This window comes from Cebus imitator, unplaced genomic scaffold (assembly GCF_001604975.1).
Source record: "Cebus imitator isolate Cc_AM_T3 unplaced genomic scaffold, Cebus_imitator-1.0 Scaffold167, whole genome shotgun sequence".
NCBI lineage: Eukaryota > Metazoa > Chordata > Mammalia > Primates > Cebidae > Cebus > Cebus imitator.
Genome location: NW_016107482.1, coordinates 2,781 through 15,364, shown reverse-complemented (window position 1 = coordinate 15,364; position 12,584 = coordinate 2,781). Strand labels below are relative to the sequence as shown.

The 12,584-nt window shown below is 49.3% G+C and overlaps 1 protein-coding gene across 1 annotated transcript; it reads left to right on the top strand.

Annotated features, from left to right (window-relative positions):
* Positions 1-609: 609 nt before the first annotated feature.
* On the top strand, positions 610-2,922 carry TEX51 (testis expressed 51). The gene is made up of 7 exons (XM_037744170.1): positions 610-777; positions 931-1,005; positions 1,237-1,326; positions 1,640-1,723; positions 2,058-2,126; positions 2,213-2,252; positions 2,703-2,922. The coding sequence occupies exons 1-6, from the start codon at positions 633-635 to the stop codon at positions 2,248-2,250; spliced, it is 501 nt and encodes a 166-aa protein (XP_037600098.1). The 5' UTR covers positions 610-632; the 3' UTR covers positions 2,251-2,252; positions 2,703-2,922.
* The last annotated feature ends 9,662 nt before the right edge of the window (positions 2,923-12,584 follow it).

Below are 12,584 nucleotides of genomic sequence, written 5' to 3'. Positions count from 1 at the left end.
TCAGGGCACATTGTACAAAAGAACCACTGCCCTGAAGGTGGCTTCTCTCTCTGCACTTCCGTGCACCGCTGGCTGGAACTTGTCTATACTCTGCCTGCACCACGGTATTAGCTGCTGGGCCCCTCTGGCTTGACCAAACACGAGTCCACTGCCAGTTTATACAGGCTATGAAAACATGTATTTTCCATTACCTTCTCCTTGGTTGGCCACTTCTTTGTGGAAAAGCGTGAAGAGATTCTGATTCTCTTCACTCAGCTAACCCTCTTGCTGTGCTGCTCTTTTCTAACTCTCAAATTTCATTCCTGTTAAACTGTTCCACACCAAATGAACACAGTCAAGATGGCTGAGCACCCACCACCAGGCAGTGCAGCCTTTCCTCTGATCCTCACGAGGACATTCCCTGCTGAGCATGTGACTCCAATTTCAGAGGAGGAACTATGTACCAAGGTTCCCACTTGGGTCCGATGCCAAAGCTGGGGTTGGCATCATGACACCACAGCTGACCCTTGCCTTGCCCTACAGAATGCACTTTGTTCTGCCAAGAGAATGTGGTTACCAGGGGGACAGAACACCAGTGTTCTACCTGGAACTGCCAGGCAGGGCACTGGGGCACAGTAGGAGGACCCCAGAAGATGCTGCATCTCCTGATCATCTGTCTGCTGCCCGCCATCGAAGGGAAGAACTGCCTCCGCTGCTGGCCAGAACTGTCTGCCTTGATAGACTATGACCTGCAGATTCTCTGGGGTAGCCCGGGGCCACCCACAGAACTTTCTCAAAGCATTCACTCACTATTTCTAGAGGATAATAATTTGCTCAAACCCTGGTACCTTGGTGAGGCATAGCCAGGAGATCAGGGATTGGATCTGGCCCCTTTACCTGACCTGAAATCTTACTCCCTTCACTTCCCTTCAACCTGTATCTCATCCTCAGATCGTGACCATTTGGAAGAAGAAACAGCCAAATTCTTCACTAAAGTACACCAAGCCATTAAGCAGTTACGAGATGGTGAGGAAGCCAAGAGTCCCAGGGCCCTGGAGCTTGGGTTGACAAAGGCCCATCCTCCAAGGCATTCTCAGAGGCCCATGTGGCCATAGGCGGAGGTCTCGTGAAGGTGGGGGATGAATGCAGTCTGTCTCTGTGTGCTCTTCGGAACTTCCGGTTTAGAAACAAGGGTGTGAAAACCCAACCTTGAGCAAGTTGTAACATCGAACTCTCCTTCCCTCCTGCTCTACCCAGACAAAACAGTACTTCTGGAAGAGATTCGCATGCACAAGAATCTGTTTTCTGAGAGGCTGAATGAGATATCGGATGGGCTGAAGGAGAAGGGTAAGGGGTGGAGACAGTTCCTACACACAGCCCAGCTCTCTGACCCTCCCAAGACCCAGCGCAGAGTTCACTCTGCAGCCCCCTCAGCCCTTCCCCGGAGCCCCACCCCTGCCCGTGAACACCTTCCCAGCTCCCTCTCCTACATGCAGCCCAGATCCCCTTGGCTCTGTCTGCCTCCTTAGCACCTCAGTTTCTCTACCTTCTCACCCTCCCCGGCAGCCTGCAATGAGTCCTGTGGTGAGTACGCCTGGGGACTGGGCCTGGGGGAGGGATGAAGGGCACCTGGCACCCCCAGCCCCTGTACCTCCCATAGACATACAGTCCACAGTGAAGGTCACCAGCTGTGCCGACTGCAAGACTCGCTTGTTCTCCTGTGATGATCCCGCCTTCTGCCCAGGTCAGTGAACACCACCCTGTCCAGCCTATTTGTGTTCCCACGTCCAGCTCAGACTCCCGTTTCCTAAGACGCTTTCCCTGATCACCTCCCACCCCAAAGGCTTCTCAGCCATCCTCGCTCTAACTTCCCCTCCCATGTCCTGTCCTATTTCCGTTGAACCCCACACCACAATTGTTTGCTTGTCTAGATATGTGCCGGGCACACAGCAGTGCTCAGTGTTTGCAAACAAATGATGGGTGAATGAATCAAAGAATGAAAGGCTGGTAGCCCTCTCTGTGAGCCGAGGTAGCCCTGCCTGGCCTCCAAACACCTGGCTCCCCGTTTCACACCCCAGCCAGGAAGCAGCGGACCTCCAGGTGGGCTGTGAGTCTCAGCAGCGCTCTGCTCCTGGTCATAGCCGGAGGTGGGTGAGTGACCTCTCCGAGCCCCAGCATCCCCAGAGAAGACACACCTCCTCCCTGACTGACTGCACCCTGTTTCTTGGCCCAGATGTTCCTTTTACTGGCACAGGAAGAAAAAGGGAGTAAAGGTACTGAGAAAGGAGACCCCGACCTGATTCTAGGGTTCCGCAGGAGGGAAAAGCGGAGTGTGCCCTGGGAGTAGCAGGGCCTGGAACCCCAGCACTGACCTCCTGGGGTTTGGCGTGCAGAGCAGAGTGGAATGGAGGGCCAGAACTCTCGGGAGGGCCACACATCAGCCCGCCCGTGTGCAGACACAGTGGGGCTAGGGGCCCAGGACAGAGACTGCAAAGCTCCAGGCCTCCTGCCCTCACTACAGAGTGCGCTTCCCCCCAGCTGTCCCTGTGTCCTGCACACCCCGCCTCCACCCCCGCTGCCCTGCCCTGACCCACAAAGGCCATTAGTGTAGCTGCCTTGGGTTTGGCCAGGGGAGGCTCCCAGGAGGAGGTTAGAGGGGCGGGGAGGAGGCCAGGGAATTGGGAGGCCAGGGTAGAGACGCCCAGCTGCTCCTCCCTCAGCAGGAACAGGGCAGTCCGCCGTCTTCCAGAAGTGAACAGAAGCCGCAGCTGCTGTCAAGAAGCTCACTCATCTCTGGTTCCACTGACCCCTTCCCCTAATACCCTCCGTCCAGGGTCCTGGGCCCCGAAGTTCTGAGGCCTAGGAGACTTTGCCGCCTCGTGGTTTGCCTACACCCACACCTTTGTGAGGAGTCCCTTCATTAAAACCCCTCCTCATAGCCTAGTTGACTGTGCCGTCTCTCTCCTGCCGGGTGCTCAGATGAGATCTCTCCCCGAATTACCCTGAGTGCAAGATCCCATCCCCTCAGCCTCCCCATCTTCTCCAGAATCATCCTGTCCTAGCTCCAAAATGGTGGCTTTATGGTCTCATACAGGCTCACCTAATTCCAATACCCGAGACGAGGGCAGGGGCAGCCTGGGCACCCCCCTCTGTATCTCAGTTTCCCCATCCGAGCACAAGGAGATGGGGGTGTGGTGCTTTAGCCAGGCTGGTGTGCCCTGACCCAGGAACCTGCCCAGCTCATATTTACTGTTCAGTATTTGGCCATGCCGTGGATGAAAATCCAAAGTCCTCAGTCCCTTTTTCTCCTTCAGTCCACTGAAGCCTTGCCAGCACTCCCAGCCCAACTTTTAAAATGAGGCTGCGTGTCTCCTTAGGCCCTGCTAGTGTTTGCTCAGCCTGGAAAGCTCGGACTCGGGCTGACTTCAGCAGCACCACCCCGCGGTAAGGACTGCTTCCTGGAAGAGGGGCAAACACTGCCAGAGGCCTAGACACAAACAGAGCATAAATGGCAGTCAGGCACAGACTGCCATGGCCGAGGGCAGGGGTGGGTCCCCAGCCACAGGCACCTCCCTCTCACCCAGCTCGGAAATCCAGGAAGGCTTCCCCGAGGTGGTGTCTTATACCTGTGTGACAGCCCAGAGAAGGGCAGGAAGGAAGAGAGGGCTGTTTTGATTGGCATTGCCAAGGAGCAGGGGCCTGAGAGACCTTGAGAGTTTCAGGAATTTCCAGGGATTGTGGTTTGGCTGAAGCAGGTGACGCAAGTGAGCATGTGATGAGAGGTAAGATCCCAAGGGAGCCAGGCAGAAGAACCCACAGAGACTCCCTGGGAAGCAGGGAGGCATGGAACGCTGGGAGTCCTGAGACAGAGATGCCAAGTGGGTGGGTGGGTGGCTGTGAATAGACGCGGCTCTGCTAAGACACCCCTTCCATCCTTCCTGCTTTATTAGAGTCCGCAGACGTAAGGTCTAAAGCACCCCAAGGACATCGCCATACAGCGGGGATGGAGGCGCAGCCATTCTGCAGGAATGGGTCAGAGCCCCAGGCAGGTGGCATAGCTCCAGGGGGCTGTGGTTCTTTCTGCATGCCTGGGGGCCTGTGTCATTCAGGACACAGAAGATGCCAGGCCCTCCAGGTGGTGATGGTGGTTTCCTTTTTGTATTTAAATTAGAACCTAGACCATTACCTCAAAAGTATCCAGAGTGGCTGTTTCCTGATGCATGCAGTAAAAATAGAAAACCCTAGGTGCAGTGTATGTGAAGCATGAGCTGTGTTTGTCTTTGTGCATGAATCTTTTATCAAAGAGTTTTCTTATTTATAAGTGTGTTTTCATGAAAACTGTATAGTGAGCTTTGCTAGAACAAAGATCAAGGAATTCAGAGTCAGGCAAACCTTGGTTAAAACACAGAGTCTGGAGGACTTCTTTCAACTACGACAGAGCAACCTACAGCAGACTAAGAGTACAGGCAAAGGCAACTGGAAATAATTTACATCAAAGAACAAAACAAAAAGGCTGTTTTAAGGCATGAGAAGAGGCAGGCCCTAAGCATTCGGGTCCTGGAGAGAAGGGGTGCCCTGGGTGAGCCCTGTGTCTTGCGGCAGGTGGTCCTCTGCTTGTGTGAGTTACAGCAGCAGTGGGGAGGCTACAGAGGCTCGGCTGAAGAGGACCTCAAAGTTTGGGAGAGCTTTTGGCAGCATCATGGGACGGAGGAGACAATACTTAGAGTCTGAGTATGCAGAAATAGAACGTGAAGGATTCAGAAGCCTGAAAGTAGGGAGGTGCAGAAAAGTCAAACAAACATACTGCATCTATTTCTTCCCCACCCTCCAAAACACCCTTAATGCAGCACAGGGCTAAAGACAAAGAAACCAAACAGAAAGTATCTGAAATGCAATTGATTAGAGAGTTGGATGCTGGGGAAATAAAAATTGGAGTTTTTGACCCACACAGGAAGATAAGCCTTGGTAAATACTCCAGGATATTGGTTGGGAAAGCTAGACTCTGAAAGTGGGTGTGTGCATAAGGGGCAAACCAGTCCCTCCAAAGCATGAAACTAAGTTTCAAAGCATTCAGCCACTGACAAAAATAAAGACGTCTACAATTCCACATTCACTGATGGAGGATAGGGTAAATACTTTCTGAAGGAAAATATTATCTATAACCACCGTGATGTTTGATTTGTAATGTCCAGTATCCAATCACATACTAACAGGTATAACCCCAAAAAAACAGGATCAAGAGAAAAAAGAGACAAAAGAAACAAACCTACAAGTGACCACAAGTGAGTTATCAGATATTAGTATTAAAATGACTGATTAGTGTTTTTAAAAATATTTAAGATTCCTGTTCAACAAATAGGACTGGAGCAGCTGGACACCCATAGCAAATGCAAACCTCAGTGTAAGTTTCACATATGGTAAAAAAAAAAAAAAAAGAAAAAATGGATAACGGACTTGACTGTAAAACATAAAACTATAAAACTTTTAGAAAAAAACACAAGAAAATCCTCAGAATCTAGGATTAGGAAAGGAACTCTTAGATATGATACCAAAAGTATAATTTGTGAAAGGAAAAATTAATAAATTGGACTTCATCAAAACTGAAAACTTTTGCCCTGAGAAATGTCCTTTTAAGATAATTAGGAGACAAGCTATAGACTGGGAGAAGATATTTGCAAAGCACATATCTGACAAAAGACTAATATCTAAAATATAAAAATAACTCTCAAAATGCAATAAAGTTAAAAATCTACTTAGAAAATGGACAGAAGATAGAGAGATATACTTTACAGAAGAGGATATACACATGGCAAATAAGCATGTGGAAAGATATTCAACATCAATAGCTATTTGGAAAATGCAAATTAAAGCCACAATGGCATAGGGTGCATGCACTACAATCCTCTTTTTGCAGAGGAAGAAATTGGGGGCCAGGGAGAATGTTGCTTACTCAGATACTTCTTTTTTCCAAAGAGCGTTCTAGACTTCCATGGCATTTGGAACCGGAGAACTCAGATGAAGTCTTTCCCCTCCCCTACCCCAGTAGCTACAGTTCATTGCCTCTGTGGGTGCCCGCTTTTATCAACTGAAGGGGTCCTAGCTGGCCCTACCCCACTGTGCCCCTAGGCCACAGCCTGGTCTGCAATGGAAAATTCCACTTGAGTGTATGTGTTGCTCTTTGAAATCAGTTTTTCTATTTCTCTTTTTTTTTTTTTCCTTTTTTTAATTGCATTTTAGGTTTGGGGGTACATGTGAAGAACATGCAAGATTGTTGCATAGGTAAACACATGGCAGCGTGATTTGCTGCCTTCCTCCCCATCACCTATATCTGTCATTTCTCCCCATGCTATCTCTCCCCAACTCCCCACCCCCTGCTGACCCTCCCCTATTTCCCCCCCACAGACCCTAGTATGTGATGCTCCCCTCCCTGTGTCCATGTGTTCTCATTGTTCAACAACCGCCTATGAGTGAGGACGTGCGGTGTTTGATTTTCTGTTCTTGTGTCAGTTTGCTGAGGATGATGGTTTCCAGGTTCATCCATGTCCCTACAAAGGACACGAACTCATCATTTTTGATGGCTGCATAGTATTCCATGGTGTATATGTGCCACATTTTCCCTGTCTAGTCTATCATTGATGGGGATTTGGGTTGGTTCCTTTTTAGTCACTCATTTGTTGAGCACCTTCTATTGCCAGGCCCTGTGCCAGGTGCATTACAGAGACCGTCCCTGGTCTCAGCATAACCCCCAATGAAGGTTCTCTTCCCCTGGGACAGATGTCAGAATGCAGCGTGCCCCCACCAGCTGGCCCCCTGTAAAGTGTGGGTGTGTGCAGGTGATGTGAGCTGGCTTGTACGCCTCCAGAGTACACAGCTTCATAGACGCCGCATCTCAGACCAAAACCCAGAGAGATTTAGCAAAGGTCCAAAGACCTTGTACCAAGCTTTCCTCCTTGTATCCTGACTTCCTACTGAATTGCTGCATGCAGGGAGATGAGAGAGACAGAGGCAATTCTCAGGAATAGAATCTTAGCAGAAATGAGACAAGTTAATGAGAAATGAAAACAGAAGGCTCATCCTGGCAGAAGAAAGGCTGTTCCCATGCTATGGTGTTAACTGGTAAAAACTGACTAGGCTCCCATCCCCTTGATGAGACTTTTAAACAGAGAAAGAACTATATCTTCCCATTTGCTTGCAGTGAAAGCTCTGCATTTTTCTCTGCCTTGGGGAATTCAGAAGGCTTTCACTTCTGTTTGGAGTTTGGAGTGGGGCATAGGAATGCCACCTCTGTCAAATGCCAGGTGGGAACTGACACCAACGGACATCCGGAGACAGAGCCCACAGAGTCTCTTGCCGAAGGAGGTGAGCCAGGAACTGCTAGGGTCCCCGGGGAGCAGTTGTGACATGCTGCGGAGACCTGTCACTGACTCCCCACCCTGCTGCTGAACCCAAGAGCAGCGTCCTGCACAGTGCCCACCTGGTTCACATCACCAGGGACTGTCTGAGCCCAGCCCCTCTAGAAACCCCTACCAGTCCTGGGCACTAAAACCCTCCTCTCATTCCCCACGCACTTACTCTGGACCATCCAGTGCGCCCTCCCTGTGCTCCACCTCCATCATCAGTTCTTTTCACTATTTTCCACCATCCGGTTCAGGCCACAGCTCTGCACTTTCCTGGAACCTCCAGAGGGCAAGGATTCCAAGTGTACTGAGTTTCTTTGTGCCAGGAACAGCCAGAGAACCCTCACCAATGCCATCACCGAATCAACCCCTGCCACAATAGCCTGTGAAAGGGTTGCTCTTTTTTTCTCCAATTTATGGGTGAGGATACTGAGACTTAGGACATTTAAGTGACACGAGCACAGAACTAAGAAGTGGCAGAGCTTGGGTTCTCGCCCAGGACTGTCTACCTGTGCAAGTCACTTCACAATGCCACCCTCTCAGGGCTGCACCTGGACTGTTTGAGTCTTCCCCAAAGTTTTCGGCTCCACATTTCTGGGCCCATTCTCGGATCCCTTTAGTCAGTCTTTAACCTGGGGATTCTTGTCGGCTTCCCTCTTACACTACAAGGAAATGTCTACAGTCTGGACATTGCCTTCCCTCCCACATGGGCAGTTGTCAGCTGAGGTAAAACCACACAGACCAGCCTTGGCCTGATGTAGAGCAGGCAGTAACTCCCAGGGGAGGCAGGGCCAGGACAGAGGGGTGCTCAGGCAAGGCTTCATTTGGATCTGACACAATCTGAGACCAGAAAGTGGGGAGGTCAGGCAAGAGGAGGAGGAGAGATGGGCCCCCTAAGCCCAGGGTAGTCCGTGGGAGGTGCAGAGTGAGGAGCAGGAGAGGAGGAGGGGAAGGAACCACAGCCCAGATCAAGCAGAACTACATGGTTTGTGTCAGAATGTTGCATCTTTTGAGTGAGACAAGGCACTGCAGGGTTTTAAGCAGAGGAACAATACAATCAGGGATATGCCTTAAATGGCTGATGGTAGAAAATGGAAATAGTGGATAAGGGTGGGAAGGATGAATGTGGTGGGACCCCTGAAGACCACCCTCCCTTTCTGAGCTGTGCAATACTCCAGCACATGAACCTGTGGCCCTGGAAGCCCCCTCCACCACGCAAACCACCTCTTCACACCAGGGGCCTAGTGAGCAAGTCCGCAGGGGTCAGTGGATGGATAGGTCGTTTCAATTGCTGTCACTTAAAAATCTTCATGTGCTGCGCTCCTTGTGGCTTAGGTTCTGTGGATACAGAATGCTCCAGAGAAGAATTAGGGATGTGAGGATGTTTATGAAAATAATTCCTAAAGAGTCTCCTGGTTTCTGATGGAGGATTGAATGAATTTATCTAATTTTTCTCCCTCCTGAAATTCCATTAAAACTATATTAAAGGATTTGTTAAAATCATAAACCCACAGAGATGGGAGAACAGGAGAGAAGACAGCAGCAATTAAATTTCAGTAGCTGGAGGTGACGAAATTGGCAGGCCTGAGACAGTCAGATCCGAAGCCAGCAACAGAGGAAAAGGAAACCCATCCCAAGTGATGCTGCAGCATCCTGAAGGCAAGTGGCATGCCGCAGGGGAGGGGCAGGGACAGTCGTGGAAGCCATAGGCCCCTGCTGCAAGTGGTAAGAGCATGCGTATGTACAGAAAAAGTAATGCAAGAATAAAACCGACCACCAGTCAGTCTGCTGCTCCTACCACCACACATGGGCAATTTTAAACAGTAACACTGATAAAATTCTCCTCCCTGTGGTTGCCCACGCTCCCAACCTCATCCACCACTGCTCAAATGTCTCAGGGGCTGGCAGTGCCAGGGTCTTCTGTGTTGTGAGCAGATGGGGACAGGCTAAAGGAAAGGGCTGGGGGGATGCATAAGAAGCCCCTTCCCCACTTCTTGCCCCTGGAAACTGCCCCTCCTCCCCTTCTGCAGAAGCTTGCAGTGGGGGTGCCAGACACTGGCAAGAGCGTGAATATTGGATCCAAAACAGCTGTCTGGGTGATTGTGTGCATGTGGTACGATTAATGTAGAGGCCTCTGGCCCTCTGTATCCAGAATGTCAGCAGTGAGACTCTGACCCTTGCGTGAACCATCTCTTTTTATTTTCTGTATTCTGATGCTTTGATGTCTGGGACCTTGCTGACCTTAGAAGGCCCACCCCACCCAGGGCTAGCTAACTCCTAGAGCCTGCAAGCAATCTCACACTCGCCCGTAAGTGTGCCTTTCCATTGCAAACCAACCAATCCAGAGCCTACAATTCCACCCACCTTATTTATGGAGCTCTCACACTCCAGATCACTACCCACCTACTGTGATGTTCTCAGCGCCAGGGACCAGAAGCGAGCTCAGCCCCTCTTCAGCAGAGATCACTTGAGGTCATTCAGACTGCCCATTGCTAAACCTACTTTCACTGTCTCGCCCATTCCTTCCCACAGAAACCACAAAAAGGCCCTTGCCCACAGTTTCCCCTCACTCCCTCTGCCTCCTGACCCACCCTGGTGCTTCCCCATGTGGCCCTATAGGACACGTCCTGCCTCCTGTTTCCAGGAAACTATGAGTATAAAAAACTTCTTCCATCATGACAGTCATTTCCATGTCAGTGTGTCTATCCCTGATCAAAACAAATCAGGTACCTTCAAAACAACTGGCACAGTGAACATGTGGCTTGATGCCACATGGAAATAATATGCCTTAGGCTGTTCTAGGCTCACTAACTGGATCCACAGACGGCACCCACTGCCGGGCAAGGCACTGCTGCTTGTTGGCACCCTGCATCTAGACAGCTGCAATGTCTCTGCCAGGTGTGGTATCCTCCACTTCCTCTGCCTCCTGACCAACCCTGGTGCTTCCCTAGGTGGTCTCCATGGTGTGGCAAGCCGATTCTCTTGGGATCTGTGAGTATAACAAACTAGTTCTTCAGTGGCACCCATCTCCTGATCTGTTGGCCTCACCATACCTGAAAATAACGCAATCCATTTTTTTTTTTTTTTTTGAGATGGAGTTTCACTCTTGTTGGCCAGGCTGTAGTGCAGTGGTGCAATCTCCATTCACTGCAACATCTGCCTCCCGGGTTCAAGGGATACTCCTACCTCAGCCTCCTGAGTAGCTGGGATTACAGGCATGCACCATCACTTATGGCTAATTTTGGTATTTTTTTTTTTTTTTTAGTAAAGACAGGGTTTTGTCACGTTGGCCAGGCTGGTCTTGGACTTCTAACCTCAGATGATCCACCCACCTCGGCCTCTCAAAGTGCTGGAATTATAGGCATGAGCCACAGCACCTGGCCTCCGATCCATATTTTAAAACAGCCCTCTGTACAGGAACCGAAGGACTGTTCTCTGTGGACTCTACACAGCCCAAAAAGAAAGACCTAAATGTACTCTCATCGAGGGCTCCCCAATGAGTTCTACAGTGAAGCTCCAAGTTGACAAGACTCACCCAGGCCCTCAGACTTCCGTCACCTGTTTAGACTTCCACTTTTTATCATAAACAGATGACCATTCAGGATAACAAAAACTGTACAAATAAAAAAGACCATAATTAATATCTCTACAGAATTAGATAAGGAAAAATGCTGCATCTATGAAACAAGAACAGGATGCTATAAAAGAGGAAAATTCAGAAAACAAAACAGGGCTCTTGGGAAATTAAAAGTATGATAGCAGAAATGAAAAATTTAATAGAAATATTTAAAAATAAGATTCTGATGCTTTGACATCTGGGACCTTGCTTACCTTAGAAGGTCCGCCCCTCCCAAGGCTAGCTAACTCCTAGAGGCTGCAAGCAATCTCACACTCGCCTGTAAGTATGCCTTTCCATTGCAAACCAACCAATCCAGCAAGTGGATTCAAGAAAGTAGAGTATAAAAACAAGCATTGGGAAACAGAAAATAAAATAGCAAATTAATGGACATCCAACATGTAAATAACAGGAACTCCAGAAAGAAAGAGAAAAGAAAATCGAAGGAAGGAAATAATTGATGAAATTAATCAGGAAACTATCCCAGAAATGTAAGTTCATAAACTGCTACATTAAAAGGGCCTACCCATTAGCCCAACACAATGGATGAAAACATACTCTACCATGTCCCCTTTTTGTGGCATTTCAGATCACTTGATTCAAGGAAAAAAGTCAAAAAATACCCAAATAAAAAAACAGCCCAAACAAAGAATCATATGTCAAAATGGTTTTGGCCTTTTTACCAGTAACACAGGAAGAAAACAGTAAAGGGTTACCTTCAAACTTCTGAAAGAAAATCTCTTTCAGCCTAGAACTCTATATTCAGCCAAACCATACATATGAGTATTGAGTGAGGAAAAATCATTGTCAGATGTGCAGTTTTCGAAAAATATACATTTAGTGGACCCTTTCTCAAAAGATAAAAAGCTAGAAGATGTGTTCCACCAAATGAGAAGGAATGAGGGGAAAAAGAAAGGAAGCCAAGAAAAGGTGGAAGAGCTCTCCAACAGGAGAGAAGCAATTAAAGACCCCAGGATAAATGAAGTGGCAGATACGGACGACACCCCATTCATGCCAGGGCAGTGACTGAAGGGTTGCTACCACCAAGATCCACAATGTGGGGTTCCTTCAACCTCCAGACAAAGGGCCTGGGTGACTCAGACCTGGGTGGCTGTGTGGATTTGCCTGGTCTGTTCCAGGCGCTGATGAAGTTTTCCCCTTTCCTCCATGCCTGATGCTGGGATCTGCCCAGAGCACTGTCTCAGCCTACAGAAGCGTCTTCTGCTCTGACACATTGCCCAGAGGTGGACCTCCTGAAAGTGGCATGTGGTGAGCTGAGAAGGAGGCGATATGGAAGAGCAGGTTCCTTCTGACCCTATTTCTGCCAGATGTCCATTGTCTGGCTGTACCACAGTGGCTCACGCCTGTAATCCCAGCACTTTGGGAGGCTGAGGTGGGGGATGACGGGGTCAGTAGTTCGAAACCAGCCTGGCTGACATGATGAAACCCCATCTGCACTAAAAATACAAAATGTAGCTGGGTGTGATGGCAGGCACCAGTAATCCCAGCTACTCAGGAGTTTGAGGCAGGAGAACAGCTTGAACCCAGGAGGTGGAGGTTGCAGTGAGCTGATATCAGGCCACTGCACTCCA

Bases quoted from the DNA above. Each gene is read 5' to 3' on its own strand.
- TEX51 (XM_037744170.1), top strand. From the start codon at position 633: ATGCTGCATCTCCTGATCATCTGTCTGCTGCCCGCCATCGAAGGGAAG. The intron at 1,006-1,236 runs GTGAGGAAGCCA...TGCTCTACCCAG, and splicing joins CATTAAGCAGTTACGAGATG to ACAAAACAGTACTTCTGGAA. The intron at 2,127-2,212 runs GTGGGTGAGTGA...TTCTTGGCCCAG, and splicing joins GCTCCTGGTCATAGCCGGAG to ATGTTCCTTTTACTGGCACA.